General features: G+C 36.6%; 1 protein-coding gene across 1 annotated transcript in view; it reads left to right on the plus strand.

The window, feature by feature from the left end:
• ZFAND3 (zinc finger AN1-type containing 3) overlaps positions 1-26,722 on the plus strand; it is a 133,097-nt gene that overhangs the window by 71,789 nt on the left and 34,586 nt on the right. The window contains exons 4-5 of the mRNA XM_079298387.1: positions 14,793-14,972; positions 25,152-25,217. Of these exons, the coding sequence (XP_079154513.1) occupies positions 14,793-14,972; positions 25,152-25,217 (246 nt within the window). The remainder of the gene's footprint in view (positions 1-14,792; positions 14,973-25,151; positions 25,218-26,722) is intronic.

Genomic DNA, 26,722 nt, shown 5'->3' on the forward strand with positions numbered 1-26,722 from the left:
TTGCTCTCTCAGCAGGTTAAGAATAAAGTTGATCTAACCATGGTCTAGCCATGGTTGGTTTTTTTCCCCCTTGTTCTCGATAACAGAAGTAAGAGAAGGACCTAAAGAAAAAGAAAGTAGAATTATGCTCACGTGAGAAGACAATGCAAATACAATCTACAATGGTCTTTATTTCCCTTTTGTATAATGTCTTTTAAGATACCATTTGATTGAGGATGTTATCAAAAGGGAGGGGAAAGAAGTGTCCAGCAGTGTAACATCTGATACTGCTCCCTAAAAAGATAAGTGTTGAAAAGAAAAAGTGTATCACTAAGATAAAATACTTTTTACAGCACTGAGAGAAAGCTAGAAGACAGCTAATGCAGAAAATCACAAACACAAGTCTTGAATTTAGAAGCCAATGACAACATCATTTCTGGGCATGTACAATTACCACTCCCGACTGGCCAGTGTCTGCCTCGGTCTTTAGCATAAATAAAACAGAAAGGTTGAGAATCCAGCATGGCAATGATTTGATGGACAAGCCTGGTCCTAGCTGTCTTTGGGACTGTAATGCTTTTTAAAAAGTCATTGCTTTTCTGCTATCTAATTTTGATGTGAAAACTAGTCTGAAAATACTTAAGGTGAGTACCTTGTCTTCAACATGAGGGACTGCTGCACAGTTTCAGACTGATGCAGTTTTTTCTTGGCATTGCAAATCAATACGACTTGTAAAGCAAGTTTGATGGGAAATACTGACTGTGTAAATCATCTTTAAATTGATATGGGAGCATAAGTTCCACATTTCTAAAACTACTTTTTTGAAGGAGCATGGAGAAGGAAAGAGATTTCAGGTTTGATAAAGCAAGAATAAGAGAAAGTCACTCAACAATCAGACAGTGGTAATTTTCCCATACATTATAATGAGCTACTTCAGGGCTCTCTGGAAAAGGAGAGCAAAAGTCAGGGACTGAAAAGCTCTTTATGTCAGCTGTGCCATTACTTTGTTTCAAGTTTTGCTAGTCCCTTTGCTGTTAGCAAAATAACAACCTACTTAAGTATTGTGTAATGTTTATAAAGATGTTACAAGTAGTGTTTCTTTTCAGAAGGGCTGGGTGATCTCCTTTTCAAAAATAATTTTTAAAAACAGGTTTGTTTGTCTAGAAGGATTAATATAATTAAGCAAGATAAAAGTGGCAAGCCTACAATTTGCAAGCAAAATGGCTATTTTCAGAATTTTCAGATTAATTGATCTGTGACAATGAGTTCTTCACACAGTATACAGTTAAGTATTGTATTTTTTCTTTTCTGTTCTTTCCTCAACTCCATTTTTGCTACAAGACTGCTTGCTCTCTTCAAACTGTTTCCTGTGTACATGTGAGCAATTCCTAAATAATTCATTAATTTGAATAAAATAGTGTTTGTATAAGGCCAGCCAAAGCTATGACTCGTCAGCACCCTTTCATCAGTTGTGACCAAGGTGCCAGACTAAGCAAATAGGGCAAACTGCTCTCAAAATTTCTAAAAATACTCAACAAAGAAACCCTTCCTAAATTGGAAATGAATGTTAGCTTCCTGACTTTGTCATGCATCTCCAGTATGAAATTGGGCTAGCAGCTTAATTTTCCTTATGCATAGCTTTTCTCTTCCTCTAAAGACAGTGGGATACCTGTGGAAAATGGTTATGAAAATATAGCTAACTGAAAGTGTATTTAATAAAGATCACTCAGCAGTAAATACAACCTTCAGTCATATAGCTGGGGCATTTTTCACTCTAAATGGTGTGCAGTTCAATGTAAAGCAGCTTGAAATAATCCAGTTGAACGTACTACAAGCTTGGGTTTTGTCTGTCACCTCTGCCACCATGGTCTCTTCTGGGCTACTAATTTATTTGTCTCTGTTTTCAAAGAAATCTTTTAAATGTGCAAATTTGAGTCTGCTAATTTAAGTAGCATCATAACCAGAACTTGGTTTGTTGGTAATTTAATAGAGCAAAATTCAACTGACAGACCAGGCAAAACAGAAGTAGCACAGCTGTTACTGTAAATGTCTACCAAACATAAAAATGAGTGTTCTTGCTTAAATTAAATATGAGGTCTTGAAATCTTGTAATTGAAAGTTCAGCTTCTGTAATCATACTGTTTATCTCAGATGCAGCTGACACATTCTAGTATAGCCTGGGGATCTTGGAAATGAAGGAAGCAGGAAGCCAGACCAGTGTTGCAGTCAAGATTGAGTTATGTTCTGAACTGGAAACGGGAGGAGATTATAAATTGAAGTCCCAGAGTGAATTGTAGAGGTCACAAATTAATTAGCAGGGGAGTATGTTGATGGCATTGAATATATGGGTTTCATATCAGAGGGTTTGTAGTGCTAATGTGTTCTTAGTCATTGCTGAATTTGGCAGGAAAAAGATTAGGGCATAACCAGCAATTCTCTTGAGTCTGTGAAATCGAGTGTAGGAGATTTGCAGATGATTTGCCTTTATGAAACAAGATTTAAGATTCAGACTTTGAGTTCCTGTGGAGTATCAGTGTAGTTAGCATGCAGGTCTACAAATTAATTTCTTAATTAAAAGTCTTGGAGAAAGCATGCATCAACTCGGAATTTAGTTCTAGGAAAAGAAAAATGCAAATGTTGGGCTGTGGATTGATTTAATTACCTGAAATCCCTTCATTTTACTTCTGCTTTCAGTTGAGCTGCCAGTGTTATTTGCTGTGAATCTTAATGTGCTAGTGTTTACAGAAACCTTGGACAGCTAATAGAAGGACAGATGTTTCCTGATGTTGTGTTCCAGAATATCTAGTGCAGCTTATTTTTTTATTTGAATGAACATATAAGACATCTATTTGTGTGTGTAACCAGTGTTTCTAGAGATAACCCAAGTCTATATTATGAATAAAATTAATGGTTCCATTGCTCCTGTCCCATGTAGAAAAAAAAAAATCTTTCATTTTTACCTTTGCTAAATACATTTTTTTTTTTTGTTGAAGCTTATTTTATATATAGGCATTAAAATATATCTGGTCTTACATATGTCACTATGGTCCTAGTAGATGATTATGACAATAAAATCTCTACTTAAGATCAGTAACTTCAGAAGTTGTCTCAAATATTTTAATGTACAGACAATTAGTTAGGATTGAAATGTTACCTTACAGCATTAAATGAGGACAAACACTGGAACATCAGTCACAGAGCATTAGATTTACAGGTTAGATTTACTGTTTCCAAGCAAAATCCATTTAATGGGTAAAACTTTGCTCCCCTTTTTTTCTTAGATGTATTTCTGTTTCTCCAGCAAGATCAGATTTAACATTGGAGATTGTCCTGATAAAAGTTGCCATCTACTGTTAATATACTGAAGAACTTGCAGACTTTAATTAGAAATAGTCAGTGCAATGGATGGCAGATTTCTTCTCCTGAAGACTGGCATTTGGTGTATCCTGTATTTGAAGTGATACAGGAAATCCTTGTTCTCTGTTTTACTTCTGCATTTCTGTTTGCTGGTTTGAGTGTTGTAGTTCAGCTCTGTAGGAAACATACAACTCTTGTCTTTTTTTTTTTTTTCCCCAAGCAGGGGATTTGTTTTTATTACTTAGGCAGAACAGGAGAAATCATTGTAAAGCAAGATGGCAGGGTTGTGAGATAATTTTTTTTTTCCCCCCATGCATAGCTGAGTCGTTCACTGTAGTCAGTACAAGTGGGTATTTCAAGAGAGCCATTTAGACACTGTATCTTGTAGTACTTTTTTTGCTAGTTGTAGGAACTCTGAATATTTTTTGTTCTTCCAAAGGTGTCTGCCTCAGTCCTCTCGAACTTCTACCAGAGTTAAATTCTTGCAGTTAGGCATGTTGGTACCATTCCTTTGTTTCTTGGAAAACTATATTACTTATTTGTTACTACAGATTTATACAGCAGAATTTACCAAAGGTGAAATTACATCAGTCTTGCTTCTTCAACTCTCTCTCTTTTTCTCCTATTTTAAAATTTATTTTATTCTCCTAGCTTAATTTTTTTTTCAAGTTTGATAGTGTGCTGCACAGCAAGATGGTGTGACTCCAGTTTTTTTTTCTTTTTTTTTTTCCCCTCCCTCCTCATTGAATAAATAATTTCTGTTTTGGAAAAAAAATCTGTAATGGTCCCCAGTCATACAGAAGATGAGCATTTCTGCTGTCTTTGTTTTATGTGTCAGAAAGAGGATCAAGAGCAAGGTTTTTGTTGATTGGTTGAGATGGAAGGGATGAAGTTACCAAGTTGTTTCTGTTATTTATTATTTCTGTTATTGATTATTTATCAAATTTGCCATAGCAGTATTTATTCTAAAATTGATATACATAAAAAGAGACTCTGATTCAAAGTGTCTTTACAGAAACAAGAAGTTTTTTCTCTGCTGAAGATGATTAGAATAGAAATCAATGTGTCGGGAAGGAAGGTTTTGGAAAACGCAGCCTAATGGAACACCTCCCTCTGGTGGTCGCTATTGCAGTTCAGTCTGCTCTGTCACGCCGTGAACTGGAACTTCATGGCAGGGAATGCCACTGCTGCTGAAGAGCAAGGGGAACTTTTTAAAAAGATAATTGAATTGCATATATAGCTTCCTGCCCCTGTAGCAGGGGAGGTTAGGCTGCTTGACCCCCTTTACTCCTGAGTTTGTCAGGTAACCCATGCTTTTTTCCCCCTCCTCTCTTGCTGCTGGGATCAGTTGCATTTCACCATTTTTGCTGGGCTGTAGGAATAGGCTCTATGGATGTTGGTGCTTTAAGCAGGTAATCAGAACAGTATGCAAGAAACAGCTCATTGCTTCTAGCAGTCATTTGGCTTGTTCTGAAAATTTAATTAATCTCTAGTTTATTCATATTTGGCTGCTTGGTCTGAATTTCATGTGCCAGTCCTCAGTTAGTTTCCGAAGTAATGTCTGTAATTACTTGTACTTGAAACACAATTACCCACCCTAACTGGATGAGAAGGGTTGCTGTTAACAGGTTATCTTGTAGGGTGTTAATGCCAAGAAACAGATTATTTCAAAGATTTTATTTTTTTATAGGCTGTTCAGGAATGGGTTCAATCTATCAATCAGGCATGTGAGCTCCCAAAGAGGCTGTAAAGTTGTTATTTCTAGCTCTGTTTAGGCATAACAAGAATGCTTTAAAGTACTTCTTGAGGGCATATTTTAATTCCTTGCTTTTCATGCCCATTACACTTCAGAAATGTAGCAAACTAGCAGAATGTATGAGAATGACATTTTTGATCCTTGTTTTCCTTTTCCTGTTTTTCTTTCACAGCATAGTGAAAACTGCTCTTCCCCCCCCCCACCCCCCCATCCAGGCTGAACACTCAAAACTCTTTTAGCTTTGTTTTTTATATCATTAATAGAAGAACCAATGAAACCTTGAAAATCTTCTCCAAAGCTCCTGTTGAAAAACAAAAAATTTGGGATGTTTCCATGAGTAGGAGTCCTAATTCCATGACTGTGACACTGGTAAACTCAGAAAAATTAAAATTTGGGCATGGAGGACTAGCTACAGAAGCATGTTTTTATGTGCAGGATCCCAGTGTTGCCAGCATTTAATTAATGCATTGGTCAAGGTCAGCCTGTCAGTGCTCTGGTTTGCAGGTTTATGCTTTGCTACTGAAGACTTCCTTTTAAGAGATTCCACACCTGTTGTGCCAGATAACCATTTGCAAGCCAGAGCTCTGGAAATACCACTGGTGTAAGGCTACCTTTCCATTAATCTGCATTAACGTGGGAGTGACAGCACAGGAAGTCAGATCACACCAAATGACAAATCATGGCCATGAGAAGCAAAAGGATTGTTTTTTTTCTTGTACCTATTTTTATTGCATTTTGTTTTAATATGGACATATACACATAGACAAGAAATGTGTGTTTTAGGCAATCTCAGCAATGATCCTCCAGCACTGACGGGTAGAAGGATCACTTAATCTTCATAAAAGGTGCCTTAAGTTCTCATGTCTGTTAAGTAAAAATAAGGTGAATTGAGAAGTGTGTTTATCTGTGTTTTCTTTTGGGGGGACAGGAATGCAACATTCTGAGGAGAGCAGTTTTTCCATTCCTTTTTCTTTTCTACACTTCTCTGGTTTCTTTGCATTAAAAGAAGCATCAATATCAAAATAGTCAGCAATTGTAAGGGGAAAAAAAACACTGAAAAATCCATGAACTTCAGATATTAACTCAATAGGTGACTTTTTTGCAGCCATTTTATGCCAATTTCAAATGTTGAGACGTGTTCCAGCTTTTTTCTTTGGGAACAATTGGCTAATAATGAAAATGGATGTCTTTGACTTAGATTCAACACTTCAAATTCATTATTCTAAATTTTGATTAAAAATAAACTTTAATTAATTCAAAACTTTATCATGTTTTGTTGCTCACAGAGAGGCCTAAGCAATGTTTATTTTATGTAGGTGTTCAATGGCTGTGTCTGATATTTTTTTCCCTAAAGAACTGGAAAAGAAATACGTATATTTAAACTTCATTGAGAATAAGCATGGTGTGCTGAAGTACAGGTTTAGTTTCTGAGCCATAATGTTCCATAGTCAAAACTTAATGTAATGCCTTGGTTTGTGGCAAATGCAGCTAGGGAGAGTTCTCAGTGTTCGAGCTTTGGGATTTATTAACCTAAACCAACTTTTCTTTGTCCTTGAGCTCTTGCTTCTTTTGTTTGTTAGTTGGTTGGTTTTGTTGGTTTTGTTGATTTTGTTGGTTTTGTTGTTGCTGGCAGATGAACACTACTCTCCAGCATTTCTATGGGATTATAGAATGTGATGGAGGGATGGTAAGTGGGAGACTACAGCTGCTCCCTTAAGCTTCTGGATTCCTTCCATAGTTAATAAGCTCTGGAGCTTGAGGCTAAGGCAGGAAGGTGTCAGAGGAGACTTCAAAGAGTGTTCTCACTTGTATGATTAAAACATTACTTCAGTTCTCCTCATATTATTGTGTATTGCTGAAGTCACAGGTTGTTCATATAAACTCCTATAAAACCATTGCAGAGTTGTTGCCCCAACAGCTAAGGGCTGTCAGACTGGGAATTTCCTCTCTAGATTTCCTGTAGCTACTTCCTGTGAAAGGCAGATGTGTATTAGAAGAAGCATCAGGTTGCAGTAAGGTTGAGAAGAGTGGGAAGATTGCCCCTTATACTTGACCATGTATTGCTTTGGTGGTAAAACCAAAATAGTGAGAAAATACTGAACCTTCCTTACAGAAATACATTTCAAAGTGTTTGGTTGGCTCTGGGAAGTGAGGCCAGGAAATGAGACATGCTCTCCATTTTCTTCCAGAACAGCCTCTGGGCTGTTCAAAGGAAAATAATCTGACAAACAAGTGATGCTGGGAGATATTTTAAGAGTTTTGGTGTTGGTAGTTATTAAGGTGCCTTAACTGAAGATAAGGGGCAGGGAACTGACAGGGGCCTTTTGTCCCTTGTGAAAATCCTGTTAATTTATGGCATAGTGAAACATTTGGGAGTTCTTGAACCATAAATGTGACTATTATTGACAGAAAATGAGGCAAATATGCACGTTAATTGGAATCACATAAATTAGACTGGAGGAATTAATTAAAAACTAATAGACACGTGTCCTGAAATTGGAAGGTTCTTTCTAGATGTTGGAAAGGGCATGGTAAGATGATGAAAGATAGCTCCAGTATAAGGAAAGCTAATTGAAACATTTATTTTATTAAAATAATATTTCCTATATGTCCAGACTAAATAGGAGTTGTAATTAAATTGTCAGTTAACAATCCCATTTTCAAGATCTCTCATTTATTATAAACACACCTTGAGAAGTTCACTTCATTAGTTTGTTTCATAGGACTTGCTGCTGTTGCAAAGTTCTTGGTTTATGGGTTCATGGGTCAGTTTCCTCAGTCAGAATGAATGTTTCTCCCCCTTTAGGAGCATAAATTTTGATGTCTCATCACTCTGAATTTAGTTCAAACTTGTACATTTACTAGTCTGTTCAGTTGCATATAGGGATACTAATACTGAAAGAATTCTAGTGATAAACATACCAAAATTTAGGGGAATAATAGGAGGTGCATTTTTATGGGTTGTGTGCTGCTCCTAGCCAGTTTTATGCTTATACTTTTGAGCATTTTCTAGAATTGTCTCATCTGTTGTCATGTCACATGTTTTCCAAGTTGTCTTCAGAAGAAATTCTACAGATCACAGCTGCTTAGATGTTTTCCTCAGGTACTTTTAAAAATTTTCCCATATTTAATTGTTACATCTCCACTGTATTACCCTCAGATCATAAATGTTTGTTCTTCTTAAGTGCCAGATGTATCTTCAAATGGCTGCAGGATTTTACTTTTCCTGGCTGTTCCTTGTCTTGTGTCTTAGAGTTGGTAAAATTATTGTGATTCCCATCTTTAGCAGAGGAGCATGTAAGAGTCCTTGGCAGGCTGCCCACTCAGTGTCTTACTATTAGTCAACTCTGGTATACTCTCTTCCTAATGAATACCCACTCCACATACCATTGAAAAATAAATTATTTATTGCAGTCATGATGGAGTGGTCGCTTTGTCTTCCTCAGTTACCTTAAATGTCATGCTTTACACTTTCATTGGTCTATTACCAATATCTTTTGATACAACTCCAAGAATCCATAAAATGTCAATTAGTTGGTTATTAAATTGTCTTTATGTTCTAGTTTTACCAGATGTAGGAGCTGTATAAGCCAGCCCCTCACTGCTTTTAGGGTTTGCAGTGTAAACAGTACCTTCAAGTAGAGCTTTCTCACTGTGTGTGCTCCATAATAAATTAAAATATGTATGCTAACTGTGGACCTTAGGGATTCTCTGACAGGAAATTTAAAGTGGATTGTTAAAATAGGAGTTTGCTCTTCATGGCTTCAGCACTTTGGATCCTGTAACAGTCAATAATATTTATTCTTTTTTACGTTGGTGAGTTTTCTGGAATAGTGAAATTTTAGTTGAAATAATTGTAAGCCTGCTACTTTACATAAGAATGGGAAATGTGACACCAGGGTACAGAACTTTTCAGTGACCTTGTTCCTGGTCTGTACTGAAATAGCTACAGTAAGCAAACTGTCATTATCAGGCAGAGCAAGGAGTATTTGTTCTGTGGGGAAGCCACTCTCAGGGGATACTTTCTCGATTATAATGGAATTCCTATTTCATCAATTTAGGATTTCATAACTGCTTTTGAAATGGTGGGATCATATGCTGTAAAAATGGCCATTTTTTTCATATCTGTCATGCAGTGTGTTATAAGCCTGGTTAATACAGTTGCTGTAGACTCTCTTGTACAAACTTGCATTTTCCTTCCTTAAAAATAAGTCTTGCATATATAATAATGACCTAGATCTTAAGGTCATCTGTAACAATGTTATGCTTGTTGTCTTGGTAGTCTTTGCTTATTAGCTATTCATGAATTTCCTTGCTAAATAATAGGCAAAATCTGGTAGTCAAATCTAGAACTTTCTGTGTAGCTTTGGGGAAGAATCACTTTATTGAGCCAAGGGAAATAAGGTTTATTATGGAATGTCATCTTCAAGAAAGGAGTGTCTTTTTGGAGAGAAAACTCAGCTCAAAACACATCATCATCAGACTTCCTGGGGAGAGCCCTCCAACCTCCAACCCCTCAAAAACCCAACAATGAAAACAAACAAAAAACTCTACAGCACGACCCCCAGCGAGCTAAATCCCCCAAAAATATTGATGCATTGCATAAGCTTTACAAATAAGGCGGGGTTATATAACTTGATCCTTTTTCCTGAGTGATAAATACATAATTGTAGCTGTGTTGTCTCACTGTTTGCTGCCCTTGCAGATGTGTCTTTTTTATTTTGCCTTTGTAATACTTCTCTGCTTATTTGAAAAGACAATTAAATGCTTATGAAATCTCAATATATGCAACATGCAAAGCTCAGTGTTATTTGAAACTTATTAATAATGTGTTGTAATTTTAAAAAGTATAGCAATCATAAAGGATAACTTAGCATAAAGAACTCATTTCAGTTTTTCTTCATGAAGAAGAAAAGCTGAAAAAAAGAGAAAATGTTGTATTTATTAATAAAACCCTTAAGAGCTGAATACCTTTCCCGTATCATATGTGCTCATAACTCTAAGTAAAATTGTTTTACAGAAAATCACCTTTCTAGTATTTTTACTATTTAGTTCTTTCAGTACTTTGTACTGTGAAAGCAATGAGATCTGTTCATATAAGATATACTGTAATTGTAATTTTGTGCTTTCCAATCTAATATATTTTATTTATATATTTATAAATATCATTTACTATAATTAATACATACCTTTGATTCCTTTTTATGACTTTGTTTGTCACCTCTTAATGCAAATGCTTGTGCATATTCTATGGTGCATTCCCCTAATAGCTTGATATTTGTGTTTATTCTCCAAGTAAGCTAATGCATCTTTCTGTCTGCATGTTATTTAAAAAGAAAAAAGCTAAAACCTCTCTTTCCAAGTGTAGTTTTATTGCCCCACCATTACTGGAGCTCTAGATTGCATTCAAGTATGCACTGAAAGTGAAGTTTTTATCCATCTCACCTTAATTTATTAGTCAAAAAGTAGTTATATATGAATAATACTTGAAATGCCTAAGTCAGTGAAGAGTTCCCAATTAGTAAATAAAATCTTTAGGACTTTCAGTACTATTCCCTAGCTTTATGTGCGAACAGTTTCTCTGTTCTCAGTTCTGTGAACAAACACATGAAAAAAAAAAAAAAAGGCCACAACTTAAAGATTTCACAGTAACAGTTCTAATGTCATGACATTTGTGTTACTGCCCATAGAGTACTCTATGAAAGCAGTTTCCTTTAATTGTGGAACTGTTTTCTGAGTAGACTGCAGTAAGTCTCTTGTGTACTTTGGGATGCTAATGTACTGGAGACATTTGATGCTATACCAGCACATTAATTTATGCTCTGTAAAAGAACAAGTTGCTTTGGGAATAAAAAACCATGCAGATTATGCATTTAATGCAGTGTAAGAAGCTAACACTCTCCAAATCACCTTTTTGCTAGTTCACATTGCTATGTTATGGGAACTGTAAGATTGAAGAGTAAGGAAGTGTAATATTTCCTATCAGTTAAAATAATTACTTGAAAGACTCTGATTTTTCTCCTCTTAGCATGTTGATTACTCTGATACCTCTTCCATAATATATTTGAATAAACTGATTACTTTTTAATGAAAGATCTGTTGTAGGTCAGATAATAGGAATTGCTTGTAACTTAGACTCTTAACCCAAAAGGAGATTTTGGGAGATGGCATGATTTCTTACACCATAGCAGGAGTGGAAATGAGGAAGTAGCCTGGCTTAGTATTAAATAATTTCTTGTAATACTTTGGCATTTTGCCTGTCTTTTTCAGAAGAAATGCTTTGTGATATGCTGATAATGTTCATACTTACCTTTACCTTAAGTTTTAAGTAATTGTAATCACAGAAGTTGCCAGAAGCTGTGAAGGGTTATTTCCTGCTGAGTCACAGAGCCCTTTGTTAAGCAAAAGTTGAGAGCTCAAGATTTTCTTCAGATATTTTGTTGGATACTGATGGCTAAAGAAGGCTAGGTACTAGAATTGAGACTGATTTATTCTGTCAGAGAATCAGCTATTTTAGGTGGTGGAAGGGGTTTGATGCCCTAAATATTCTTGAGGCAGTGGGTGAAATGAACATGCTGGGAAGATGGGCTTTTGCAGGTTGCTTCACCTGGTAACAATAACTGGACAACTGAGCTTGAAAGTTTGTGGGCTGTGCAGAGGGTGTGATTTTGTATAGCAAAAGATTGTCCTGCTAAAGAACTTCTTACCTGAAGTCTGGAAGCAAATGCAGCTTCTTGCCTTCCTTTAGTCTAAGCTAATTCTTTGTATATATAGAATATGAAATGTTTGTATCATGTTGGTCTATTCACATAGTGGATGTTTTGTTTATAAAGAAACAAAAAACCCACTCTTAGTATTAATATTCAGTGTATGAGAGCTCTGTGATATTCTGTTCTTGCTCAACTATTTGAGATACTAGGTGTGTAACCCTTGAATTTAACAAAGCAAAAGGATTTTGGAGCTTGAAGACTGACAGCTGCTTATTCCTAACAGCTTCTCTACCATGCAGCAATAGTTTATTGAATGCATTTCATGCATATTTATTGATCTTTCCATCTACTATTTCCCCATATTTGCAGGAAAGAGCAAATTTGCATGTTTTATTTTGATTCTGACTCCACCATATAGTTAATAATGACATACTTTGCAATTTAACAAAAAAAAAAACAAAAACAAAAACCCACACTCACAGCCACCCCAAAAAGCCCCGAAAATCAAAACTACCAAACCCAAAGGCAGTGGAGAAAGGGAGAGAATGTCAAGAGGAAAAAGAAAACATCTTTTCTGACAAATAAGGAAGGTTTGTGTTAAAAATTACAGACACATTTCATTAACTAGGAAAGGGGTGTGCAGTTTTCATGGACTTTTGATCACCCTTGTGCATTTTGGCACAGATTTTACTAGTATAGTGAAAGTCTCAGAAAAAATTTAAGAAAAGTTAGTGTTTCTCATGCCTTTCCAATTAGATAGGAACTTCTGCAAATGGTGACTAATGTCTTGCCAACTCTTGTTCTGGTTTTTCCTTGTTGAGATTATTAGGCGAGGTCATTGTTCTGTCAACAGAATTGCATTCTGATTTTAATCAGAATAAAGCTTACCTTTCAAAACTTGCCAGGGTCTTGCCTGTTTCATGTGTGTATTTTTGTTTTATTTGTTAAGCAGTTAAGGCTTAACTGGATTTATTCAGGCTCAGCTCTCCTGGAAATACTGCCAGCTTTTATGGTGCTTGCAGGGAGAGCAGGGTGATCTGCAAGTTGTGTTAATGAGGGTCCTGGTTGGCAGAAGCCAAATGCCCCCCCCCCAATACATGGACAAAATACAAGGCAGCTTTAGCTACAGTTCTTGTGTTTTGAGTGCTTGGGATCATCAGTCTTAAGGCTTTTCTCAAGTACTCTTGTCTGTAATGAAGAAGGGGTTAGAACAGGGCCGGGAGATGTTCTTGGGTTCCACTCAACTGAGCAGGCTAAAACTTTTTTGAAAGTTAATTGATTTGCAGTCTGAGTAAAAGTTAGTTCTGAGCAGGAGATCAGGAGTTCAGGGAGGCAAAGAGCATTTCACTGCCATGGTGGATTTTGCTGCTGCGGCAGCTCTGAACTGTCACAATTGCCGCAGCTGCCTGATTGTAGCTGGTGCAAAAAAGTGTCTGAAGCCTTCTTGATTGGACAAACACACAAATCAAATTGAGAAGCCCAGTTTGGGTTAAACTTGTTGATAACTAGTGAGGCCTGAGTATAACATGTGCCTGAGTCCTGTAACTCAGGCCCAGACAAAAAGCTTCCCACTGGTGTTTCAGAGCTGTATTTTGGAGGTGGATGATTTCCTGTCTGCCACCTTCTCCCTTGTCCCCCTCCTCCTCCCTGGCTTTGAGCTTGCTCCTCTCCTATCTGGACTTCTGGCTGACTCTTCCATAGCAGAAGTTGAGGCTTAATTTTTCTGGCATATCTCTTAAATCCTAAATCAGCGTTTAGGGACTGTTTGACTGTAGTGCTTCTTAATCCCAGTGACTCATGTTGGCAACCTGCATTTGTAACACATCATCATCTGCAAATATTTGTAGATTGCTCTGTTTTCTTCTCTGTCATGACATAATAATGAGCAAACAAATATTGATTTATCTATGTATTTTTGTATTGAATAAATTCTACCCTTGTATGCAATTTAGAAAAAATGTACTTAGATACCAAGTGATGGTGCACTTCAGCTTTACAAGGAAGAGGTGAGAGACCTAGATGCTAAGCAAACCAAAATTCACTTGGTTGGCAGGTGTTCTTCCCAGAGGCAGAGTGTGCCAGACTGAAATGCAGTAGTGTAGCTGGTAGACTAATGCTATAATCAATCGTATATCAGGACTGCAGATTTGGGAAGAAGCTTTCAGTAGGGGATTTGCACTTCAAAATATTTCCCCTCAAGCCTGGATTTGGTTTGGAGGCAAGGTAAGCCAGAGGGTGACATTTGTCAAACACATGGGATTTGGACTATGGGAACAGTTTGGAGACAAGTGTTACTTGGCATTTGCTGATAAATAAAAGTTTGAAGCCACATCATTTGTATGCATCTTTAATGTATTTTAGTGATTTACCTTCCATACCTAACTCTCTGTTCTTAGATCAGTGCACAAATTTTAGTACCAGTGTTGGAGTAAGTGAAGGAAGGAGGAAACACCCCAACGTTCCCCCCTCCTTTTCCCACACATTCCCCCCTAAATACCCATTAAACCAATGATGCAGAGGGAATCCCTGACCAGCTCCCCATGCTAACCTGGCACCGTAGCTGTCCACACTGGCTTTGCCAAAACTGTTACTGATGGAATTTTATATAGTGGCAGTGAAAAGTGTAACTTTCCCGTAGTGCTGCATTACATGCCTTGGTTCTTCCCTCACAAGGTGTTTGCTCCCTTAATGTTTCTGTACATGCTTTGTGTAAACCCTTTTAAAAACAATACCATGTGCTGTGGTAAGCTTTAAGTGTTCTTGGATGGCTGGAGAAACAAGACCTTTGTGTAAATCTGAGAATATTTTTTCTGCAACAAATAACTTCTAAGATACTTTAAATCTGAAATAAAAATTGGAAGGTCACTGTTTGTGTTTATCAAAGTGATGATACCTCTGGCAGTGTTTTGGGCTTATTTTTGTTACATGGGGGTTTTGCATAAAATTAGACTGAGCAAGCGTGATGACATATGAAATCTTGGTTTTGACAGATTTCCAGAAGAAACAGCCAGACGATGACTCTACTCCCAGCACAAGCAACAGCCAGTCAGATTTGTTCTCTGGGGAAACGGACAGTGACAACAGCAATACCTCTCTAACCACGCAGGCCGCTAACTCCAACCAGCAACTTTTGACAGAACTGAATGTAACTTCACCGAGCAAAGAGGAATGTAAGTGCATGAGTCCTAAGTGACAGCAAAGCAAGCATAAACAGTTTGCTTTGTTCTCAGGTTTATGTTTCACTGACTCCCTCTGGGAGTTAATGGCTTGGCTTTTGGGGTGAAGGGAAGGAGTAGAAGCTATTCACAAAATAGACATTGATGGTTTTAACCATAGAACAAATAGGAGTTTTTAACTAACTTTACATTTGATGTATTGTATCTCATGCATATGTAAGCCATTTGATATGTGGGAAAGAATTTAGTTGTGAGAAACTCCTCCTCACATTAGTGGTAAATTTGTATGTATATTCTAGCATCAGCACCCTTATCTTGTGAAATTTGACTTTTAAACATGTTGGTTTTTAATTACTGTAGTTGCACATAATGCTGGCTGTAATGCGTGTTTGTCTAGACTGCTACTTGCATATGACTTGTTTCATGTGGTAATTTATCTATTCTTTCATGACCTATCTTTTGTCTTTGTTGAACTGTCAAGCAAAAATTCTCCCTGAAGGTAAGTTAGAATGCTTAGCAAACACAGTGAGATAAAATAGACTTTTAAATTATTCTAAATTATTCTCTGTATAAAGTTTATCTTGCATCTAATATATTGAGTTTTAAAATCTGCAATTTACAACCTAAGCACCAATGTGTAATTTGTAGCTTCATTTTTCCAGTTGTAGATTTATTTTAGAAGGTGCTCTATGGAGAGAAACCGCCTTGGGCTGAGATTACTTTAGTTGTGGCCAGTGAGTAGATCTACACATTGCAAGAAAATGCTTGTTTTTCAGTAGGAAATTTGCAAGAGCTACTCTTGTTTTTAAACATTTAGGCCACTGCTGGAAATAACAATGTTGACAAAGTACTAGGACTAAAATGTCTTCCTGTCAGTTGTGTTAACTATTTGCATAGAATGGTTTTGCTGAGTTGTCCAAGTATTTATTTTGGACAAAGCATAAAATATCAGCTTGGGATTGTGGTGGTTTATTAGACTAACTAAAGTAAAACTCTGATGTTGTTATCTAACTGTATTTGAGAATATTGTCAGAAATACAAGTGTTAAATGTGAATGTTCTGTGACGAGTTCTTGTCATAAGACTAAACTTGCCATGTAACTCTTGTCTCTGCTTGGTGTACATAGTTGCTGCTGACCACCTTTCCATCTCTTCCTTCTGTTCAGTGCTTCTTCAGTGGAAACCTGTAGCCTGCTGTAAAAACAAGGCCTTAAAACAAGTTTCCTGGAGAATTCAGGAAAACACATTATGCTTCAGCCACACAATTGGGCCTTCATAGTGCAGGGGACTTCAGCACCCTGCTTGCTTATTAACCAGTGTCCCAGGGTGCTTCTGTAGTGCTTACTGGGTCAGCTTTCCTGAAAATTTGTTCAGGTAGAAATGAAATTGTGTTACAACAAAGTGTTTCTGTTGTGACTGAGTAAGATTTGGTAAGTGGAAAGGCGATTACAGGTATGGGAAAGAAATGAAATAGTGTCCTTCATCCTGAATTGCTGTGAGCTTATGACCATACACTGAACGTAATGGATATCAGGCAGCACAGCCTGCAGAGGATTTGAAAATATTGCCTATTAAAAAAACTCTCTTCCTGCTGAGATGTTTTTAAGTGAAATACAGTGAAGAGATTTATTTACAGCTCTGCCTTGTCTTTCATCCCCACTATCTCTTTAATGAAGCTTAATATCATTTATCAGAAATAATTATATACAGATGGAGATTTTCTGATGGATAATGACCTCATTATGTAAAGTTCTTTCCTTTAATGAAGAATGCCCAGACTTAAATGTCTTTTTTATTTTATTTTGAGGGTGTCTTTTTTCTGTGCAATATTTATTTATTTTGCAGCATATTCTGTAAAGTATGCCCTGCTCTTAATACAGCTGTGTTCTTCAAAGACTGATAATTTTCACTGCCATGTGATGATGTACAGCTATGTTCTGTTCTGAATAGAATTGTGGTAATTCACCAGAAATCAATTGTATGGGATCACTGTGGTAATCCCTATCCAAGTGTGGGAAAATTGATCTGATTAATCAAGAAGAATCCTCATGTTTCATTCCACTCGCCTCTCTTTCCTTTCAAGATTTTGAGGAGAGTCTTGCATCAAGGCATTTGCTACAGTACTTGAGTCCACAGGGTAAATAGAGGGGACAAAATTACAGCAAGTCATGTAGGCAATTAAAGTCATTCATGCTGCAACATTTGGAGAAAACCATAGTGGTAAGATTCATACTCTCTATCAGAAAATTGAAAGGGTTTTTGTTTTAAAATAGCTATTTCCTTTCCTATCACAGATTGAATGATATATGAGAAAAGTTCCTTGAACTATATTTTGCAGGAGTTCAGTTTGACAATGTGCAAGTATTTATGTGGTTTTTGTTATGGTTTTTATTTTGTGTGGGAGTTGCATTTGCATTCCTGAGTGTCTTAAATATACAGCCAGGTTATATTGACTTTCCATCTCCCACGAGCTCAGTTCTGAAGAGTTACCTACCACAGTGGCTGCTGTACCTTCTAATATCTCTCCCCTTTATAGGTGAAAGGTAGTTCTCAATATTATATTTACAGTCAACAAAAATGTATTTAAAATTTATATCCAGAGACAGTAACATAACTTCAGTAATTTTTCCCCTCCTTTACATGTGTTTAAACTTTTATGAAATATTGCTAATCGTTGATATTTTTTAAATGCTGTTGAAATTGGTGAGGGGGTGTTCTATGGAATTTTTTCTTCCCCCTCCACATATACTTCTTGAGTTGCCTGTTTTTATCCAAAACCTGCAGGTCTCACCAGTTGCAGTAAATTTTCTGAACTAAACTTGCAGTCAAAGAGTAATATTGATATTAGTATAGCTCTAGTTAGTCTAGAGCTGCATGGATTTTACTGATCCATTTCTTAACTGGTAGTTAAATCAGTCTAACTTTAGTTCTGCTGCTGCTTTATGTGCAGATAAGTTTCATCTATTCTCATTTTTCCTTCCATCTCTTCCTTTCATTTAGGAGATAATAATGGTAGCTATTTCAGCATCAGTCACTATATCAGCCAGTTGCTTTGTCAAAGATTTCCTTTTCATATTGAGTGGGCAAGATTTTTGATTATTTTTAGCAGACAGGAAAAAATAGATTTGACAGTGGCCCTCACTTCCCTATGTCCTTACCTTCAGCCACCAACATTCTATTTTTTTTTTTAAGGCAGCTTATTAAGCAAGGTTCTATGTATTTTGGTAGAGAAAAGGTCACACTGCACATGGAATAATTTTGCTTTGTTTCAGGCCTTCAGTGCTTTCTTTGGGGCTGTCACATCATTTTTCTGTCACTGTGTGAGCAGAGCTAAAGCTGGTTCTGTGCAGGTTTGAAATTAACTGTGTTGTTATGTGACAGGAGAAATGTCAATGTGAAGAACACTGACTCTGGCAGCCTGATCAGATTTGGTATTTCAGTAGATTTTAGCTTCGGCTGACAGGATTTTATTTTAATTGTGTGCTTAACTTTTCTTGGCCTTCTTGAATAGCAAGAACAGTAATTGAACAAGAACAAAGGAATATCTGCTGTTTTAAAAACAGTTAAATGCTCTTCTTTCCTATGTTGAAGAATTTATAAGAAGATAAACAAAGATCTGAGCTACTGCTGTGAATGTCAGAAAATGCACTGGAGATCTCAGCCCAGAAAGATCATGATGATCACTGACCACCTCTCTGCGGGCTGAATTTTAGATGTCCAAATACAAAGACATTTCATGACTGTAAATTTTGGCTAGTTTGTGTGTGCCCTTCAGAATTTAGACCATTGAACATCAAAACTAAAACACCTTTGTCTTGAACATTTAAATTTGCAAGATAAGGTTAAAAAATGCTTTATAGCATCATTTATTTTATTAAGCATTTATGTTCAGTGGAAGCACTGAAATACCCCCAATTGTGGAGTAATTTTAGTGAAGTTGACGTACATTAAGTTTACCAGTCCTGAGACAAAGATGCAACAGGCTTGTATAAATGATATCTGGTAGAAAGGTGAGAGATTATTTTTTCTACTGCCCCTATTGGATGTTTATACTCTGAATTTTATTGCTTGTTGAAGCATGACTGTGTAAAAAGCCACATAGGCTATAGCACTCAAAAAGTAATGGTATTTTTTCTCTTTGGAATAAAATAAAAATATATGTCCTTTTTTCAACATAACTTTGTGAAAAATGGATAAACAAGTGAATTCTTTCTTTGCTTCTTTCTTGCTGAATGGCCTTTTCTCTGACACTATGCAAAAGGTTTCTGCCAATTTATAACAACTTCATGGTTTTTGTATTTTGCTTGGGTTTATGAGTAGAGTCCTAGATGACAACTTTTCTATGCATGCTCTGAAAATGCTTCATATTTTGAGTTATTATGATGACATCCTAACTTTAATTTGTGCTTTTTAAGGAGAGTGATTTTTAAAATGACAGTTGTTCTTGGATGTGATTCATTGTATACTTTTGTAAATGCCCTTGAGAATTCTGCTGCTTATTGCAGTAGGAGTCAGTTTTGTACATCCTGTCTTGATTTGTTTTGGGTTTTTTCACGTTTTTTTTTCCTGGGAAGTGGGGGTTTGTGTTTTGGGTTTGGTTTGGTTTGGTTTGATTTTTTCCTAATTCAGTCAATGGGGAACTTTGTTTCCTGGCTCATCTCCGACTGAAAGTTATGTGCATATCCACTTCTGTAAGTAGTAAATGTATAAACAGACCAAACTAGTTTTTGTGTTGCTTGTCACAAATGGTTGTAGAAAGCAATTTGTTTTGTTGCTAACCTGATTTATTCTCATACCAATTTCTATGCTTTTCTCTGATTCAAAAGAATGCAGTAACTGGTGAAAGTGTACTGGGCTACAGTGATGCCTACATGACCCACGTGACCCAGTATTAAATTAAACTTGTACCCAAATATAACTAAGAAACCTGTTGCTGGATGATGGTGGATATTTCCAATTTACTTTATCAACTCACAAGATTATAATGTGTTCTTTCTCACTGTAGTCAATTTTGTGTCTTGTATTAAAGCAAGAGGGGACACACCTCTAATACAGGATATTAACTGTACCTACCTGTTTTTTTGATGTTATAGGCATCTTTGGCATCTATGCTGCAGAACAATAACTAGCGATTTTCTCAGCCTTTTGCTTTTATTAAATTAGGTAATAGTAAAAGTTGTTTTACATTATCTGGGATTTTTTATTTTTAGCCTTGTTTTCATTGGAAGCTATTTACAAATAATCCTTTGGTACTGTTTGTCATGTTAAAATTAACTAACTCAATTTTTTAGTTTGATTATAATTCAGTCTGATTTTTTTAAATATTTATCACAAGATACATATATTTTAATATCAATGCAAGCACTTTTTCTCTGGGAATTTGTAAGAATGCTTTCAAATGTAAAACCATGTTGAGTTGTGGGCTATTTGAGTTGTCTTTTGAGAACTGCCACCAGTTTTAGGTGCCAATACAGGACACAAAGACAGAAATCTGAATGAGCAATGTCACCATCTTTTCTTGAGTGGTGATCTTTCTGTAAATTTCTATCTATTTCATACAGTCTCAGTTTCATATAAAGAACATATGTATTTTCTGACGAGCAAGGATCTGGCACAGAGATTCATGAAATGAGCACTTCTTTCCACGTCTGTGGCATGATAATATTGAAACATAATGAGGACCAGGGATGTTATACCACATTGCAGGGTAGACAGTGTATCCTAGGGTCCCATTTATTAGAGTGAAAGGATCACATGGAACACAAAACAGAAACACAGTTACATTGGAAAAATGTGGGTTAGAGCTGCACAGCTATTGAGGTTAAATAAAATTGTTTATAAAAATATTACTTAACTGCTGGTTTCAAAAGCATGTTTTACAGTTCAACTTACACCTACAAAGTAGGAGAATATAGCATCTATTACTGAGGAAAAATAGGTAATAAAGTGAGACAGTAGTAGGGAAGAAGGTGGAATCTGAATCCTGTCTCCCTTTACTTTGTTATAGTTGTTAAATTTACCATCCATTCAGCAAGAAGGAAGTCCAGATTTCATTTCCTTCTCCAAAAGCTTCATGCAGACAAAAATCCACAAAAGTACCTAAAGGCTGATTTGTAAAACTAGATTTTTAAAAGTAAGTATTTTTATGTGATGTAATCCTCTTATTTGTGTAGTAATGGCATCACTTAGATGATCATGCATCTTGCCCATTCTGCAGCAAATAAGCAGTTCTTAAGTGCCTTTTTTCCTTAAAGATAACATAATCTGTCTGTGCAGACTGAATTTAGAGATTTATGTTGCCGTTTGTTTATGTATTGGTGTTCGTAATCAATGACTGTCTTCAGGCTCAATTGTGTAGATTAATTAGATTATGTCTCTCCCAATTCAGGAAATGCACAGCTAGGTTTGGACAGGTTTCCCAAGGTGGGTGGGTATTGCAAATAGCCAGGAAATTGTTCCTGTCCTAGCTAGAATGCTGCTGTCCTAGGAAATTCTTACTTATTGCCCTCTTCCAGCCTGCTGCATTCAAGGGGTCAGTGTGGCTTATCTGGGAAGGAACCATCACAGTACCAAAAGCTCAAGTAGGAGTTCCTCTATCCTTATGTTACTGTGATCAAATGTTACTGAGCTTCAGGCTCCTTCACTTATTTTTCATGTTTGTTCATTATCTGGCTTGCAGTTTTTGTGGCACCTGAAATTGTTTCAATGAATTACAGTAACGTGAACTTTTTACTCATGTGCTTAGTTTTGCTCCATTCTGCATCTCTCTCTGCTCAATATGTGCTTCTGAGTGCTGTTCAAATCCCCCTGATATGTGTACTCTAGGCTCAAACTTAGTGCTTCTTCAAACAGCAAAAAGAGTGGGTTAAACACCCTAGTATTGAACTTTTTTCTTGGATAGGAGGCTCTGACTGAGTGGAGTCACTTCACTTTACAACTTCAGGAAGGGGAAACATCGAGTTGCCCTGACTCAGGGATGTCCTCAGGACAAATACTGCTTGGCAGTAGTTACCAGTTCAGGAAGAGAATGGAATGATGCAGAAGGGCATTCTAAAAGACAATTTAAACTTACAGAATTTAGAATAGTCTATAATAGTAAATAATAGCAATATTACTGTATCTATAGAAATATAAGCAATATATGAAATTTTACTACTTTGGCTAATTAAAGAAATTTGGTTTGAATCTGTTTCTCCAATCAATATATTTTGAGTACAGCTAACACTAAGTTACAGAAAGCTGTGGATATCAGAAGCCAAAAACATAACAACATTAACAAGACCCATTGTATTAATATATGATAAAGTTCGAGTTATCTTGCTTTGTTCTTTATTAATTCTATGTTTGAATTTGCAAACTTGAGGATTCTCAAAATTCACAAAATACTTCTGATTTCTTCAGTGGCTTTTAGTATTTTTTGCATTTATAATCATCTTCTCTTGGGAATACATTATCCCTGAGTAGTGGCTGCATTCGTTTGAAAGAGAAGTTGCAAATGTCAGAAACCATACACTGGAAAAAATAGGAGCAGAAGCTGTTGTATTATCTATTAATTGGATATAGAGTAGAAAGATATTTTGTTCTTTCATTTTAATGTCTTATTTGTGCTGAGCAAAAAGAGCTCTACAGCCTTGTGGGTTATGTTAGAAGTTAGACATGTGCAGCCTTTCACTGTACACTGAAGTGTTCTATGTAGCACAGTTAAATAACCTTGAAAAATTACTTTTTTTGCACTGAAGATGCAGATATGTCCTGAATCTTGCTAACTTATAAGTCTACCTTTGTGAATACCCAAGATGGACTGGTGTTCTATTGTTATGACTTTCCTTTTCTTTCTCACACACAGAATTTTTATCAAAGCTGTGAGAAATATACTGTCTTATTTCAAACAATACAAAGATGCCTGAATTAGAAGTTTTGTATACCAAAAGATTCCATATAGTGACTTCCACATAGAACTGCACAGTCAAGCCCACAGTACTGAATTATGCATGACATTGTTAATGGTGGAACAAAAGCAGTAGCAGAAGGAAATGCTGCAAAGTACGTGCTGCCTGCACTGGTTATTAGGCAATAGTGTACATGCATGCAAATCCCCAGATACTCTTTATTGAAACTCTGGTGCTGTGCTATACAAATCAAAGCTGTATGAAAGCCATACCTAATGAGGGAAGAATAAATAACAGGAAAACTCTGACAAAGGGAAGTGCAGCTTGCATGCCAACTTATTGTACTTTAGAGAGTGAGAAATAAAGTTTGTATATTTGGCTGGATACTGAAAGTATCAGCTAGTGTAAATATTTACTTTACAATAATTGAAAAGATTAGTCTTATTTGTTAGTCCACAGTGATGATGCCTCTCACTGTCTATTCAGTGAAAACTGGGAGAATGTAACTAAAATTATTTACAGAAAGGCTGCTGCATTTTAAGAGGCAGCTGCATCTGAAGTCAGTTCATTGAAATTCCGTACCCTTTTGAATTTATTGCTTACACATATTCTATATTAAAACCAAACACTTGGTGTCTAAAAGTAGAGACTGACTTAACAGGCTTGCTCTGTAGGTTTTTGAATATGTAGAAGGTTTCACTAGAAAACTTAGTAAAGATTCTGTTTGAGTATTTTCTTCCCAAATGCACCAAACCCTACATTAAGCCTTTTTTGAGCCTGTTGCAACAATAGTACTAACATAGATCAAGATAACTTTTTCTAGGCCAGAATATAAAAAAATCGAAAATACTATATTGTAAAAAATCATTTCTGCTTACTTGACCATTTCTGGTTGTTGAGAAGAGGTTGTTGGTTGCCAGTGCAGTCAGGCTTGAAGCCAACACTGCTTCAGTGATACCCAGATGCTTCATCCATCCATCTAGGATGCTGTATTCCCATGTCCTGATGCTGTGCTTAACCTCAGGCCAGGCCCTGATGAGTGCTCTCAGTGTTGGCCTGCAGGAAAACTGAGGGTGTAAAACTGTTCCCAAGTGAATTTCATTAAATTAAATGCACCAAAGTAAGTTCCTCACATCTTTCCCTCTCAATTGCAGAATTTTTTTTAAGTGTTACAATGCTATGAGTGTTTCAGGGTACACAAAGTTGCCTGAGACCTGAAACTTAGTGTAAAGGAGAAATGAAGGAAAGATTCAAGGGGAGCATCCCTGAGAGAAGCACAAAGAAACAGTTTACTCATAGGCCAGGCTTGAAAATACTTAAAAAGGTAAAAATATTGGCATAGTCACAGTGCTGCTTTCCAGATATGCAAAGACTGGGAAAAAAGGGGGGAAAAGTATTTTTTGGTAGTTTTCAGTGCATGAAGACCTAATGTTAAAGGTTATCCTGATATACTAAGCTGTGTTGTATTGCCAGCAAGCATTACTTTATCACCATCAGCTTAGTGCAGACTTAATTATTGGTATTTTGATAGCCAAACTCTAGTAGGTCTAACTCAATTTCAGGCTCTCTAGCATCTTCCCATTTATAATATCCAATTTTCAAAGCTATGATATGTTATTACCATTGGTAATGCTACTGTCAATTTGTCTTGGCTTCCCTGCATGGAGTTGATTTTTATTTATTTATTTTTACTGCAAGTCACTGTGTACACTCAATTGGTTGGTATTTTAACAAGATCTCTGGAGAACTCCTCAACGATGATGCATATTACAAAAAAAGGCAGAGAGCAATTTGCTACCAAGCAGATACCCGATGAGTGGGCAGGAGTCCAGAGCCAAAACACCTTAAACATGGAAAGAGCTTGTTAGCATATGCCTGTGCCACACTTAGAACACATAATGAGAACAAGATAAGAGGCAAAGTCATTATCTCACTGGAGTTGGTAGCAAGGTTTGATATCAGAGAAGTGATCACTTTGTCCCTTGTGTTACTTGTGGGTTACTTAAATACATTTCTAGCATTGCAATTATGGTGTATATTTCCTAAAAATGTCTCTTGAAATATTTATAAAGTATATTTTAAAAGTGTAACTTTGTCCCAACTTTTCATCTATTTTTTTTTGCCACATGACATTCAGATTCATGTGGGAGAGTACTGAGAGTAGAGCTACTTCCATATGCACTCTCCAAAAACAAGTGCTCCTTCTTCTTAAGTATAATCTTGATGTCGTTGTAAATGTTAAATGTAGGTGGTGTTTTGAGACATATAATCTTCTCTATTTCCAGGTGGGCCATGCACAGGTACAGCTCATGCCTCGTTAACCACACCAACCAAAAGATCTTGTGACTCAGGTATGTGTTTTGTGGGATCAAGGAATTAAGTTTTGCATTTTATTTAGCAGTTATAGTTTAATAGTAAAGGGTAATAACCATACCTGGCAAATGCCAAATGAAAATAAATGTTGTTGCTTTGCTGACAGAAATGTACATATAAAAGGATTAGTATGGCAGATAGTTCATCTGAGAATGCTGTTAAACATAATTCTGTAAGTACACTCTGTTTTCAGTTAATCTTTGTAAAAACAAGACATACAGGAGTAATCAGTTTAAGTCTAATGATTGTGACAGTGTTCTGGAAAACTTGCCCTTGAAATGCAAAGTATTGAGTTGAACACTGTTTGAGTACATTGACTTTCCCTGACTGAAGATGCAGTATAGACAACTGATCTTGACATTGAGACTAAATTTTACCTGCTTTGGGTCCTTTCGATGCCTTTATTTCTGTATTTAGGATGCACATGGATAATGTCCCACAGAGCTGGTATTAATAGTGACATGTTAGGCCAGGCTGAAGTCACTACTTCTGCATAAGATCTCTCCTGAGGAACTATGCATGCACTTATTCAGGCACCCAAGTTACCTGTGTGGGCTCAGGCCTTCTCCAGGCTTTGGTTTTGTGTGGATTAAGGAGAACTCATGTGCTCCTTTTCACCAGGACCGCTGCTGGGAGCCATAATCTCCTGGGGAGTGGTGGGTGTGTAGGTAATGGTCATGTTCTTGCAGTCTGTGTTTCCAAAATAATTTTTGCCTATATTTGCATTTCTGTGCAGAAAGGAAGGGTATTCCCATTTGAGTAAGGGGCCTTTCTCTTTAAGGAGTTCAAGGGAAATTTTCTCTGAAGTAATTCTTTCAAAAAATGTTTCAAGTTATTGTTTGTTGAGCTGAGCTGCAGTTATTCCGTAAGTGTTAACTTTCAGCAGATGTGTGATCATACAGGTTGGTTTGTTCTGCAGTGAAGGAAGGTTACAGAGAAGCTGCATTACCTTGCTTTTGGTGCAGGTGCAGACTTCTCAAGTAACACATGATAATCTGTGACAGTGAGTGTTGTTTGCCAAAGAACTGAGTTTGGAACTGGAAGCTACTTCTTCAGAACAGGGAGACTGGATTTTCTTTTCTGTGTAGCCATGGAGGTGTATCTAAACAAGAGGGAATGTTTGGCACTATATCCCTTGCAAAACTAATCTGCTTTGCTCATGCTATTACTAAACTGTATTTTCTTTATATAGTAGCTGTTGTAACGTTTAGCTGGTTTTTGTGGCAGAGTAATTTAAAAGCTTGCTGTGGTGCCGCAGAGACAGTAAACTTGAGAGTACTATTAGAAATTTTTTGTTTCTTTTGCTTAGCAAAAAGAAATGTAAGTTCATTATTTGGAATGTCAAATGGCACCAGTGAAAGCTCCTTGGAGTAAAGCAGGTGAAACCATGAGACGTATTGAAAAATGCCTTGGGTAACTTTGCTCAGTAGTTCTCTTATTTTCAGTTTATGCTATTGTTTGGTCTGTACATACTTGTATGTTT

This window comes from Erithacus rubecula (genome assembly GCF_903797595.1).
Source record: "Erithacus rubecula genome assembly, chromosome: 2".
NCBI classification, from domain to species: domain Eukaryota; kingdom Metazoa; phylum Chordata; class Aves; order Passeriformes; family Muscicapidae; genus Erithacus; species Erithacus rubecula.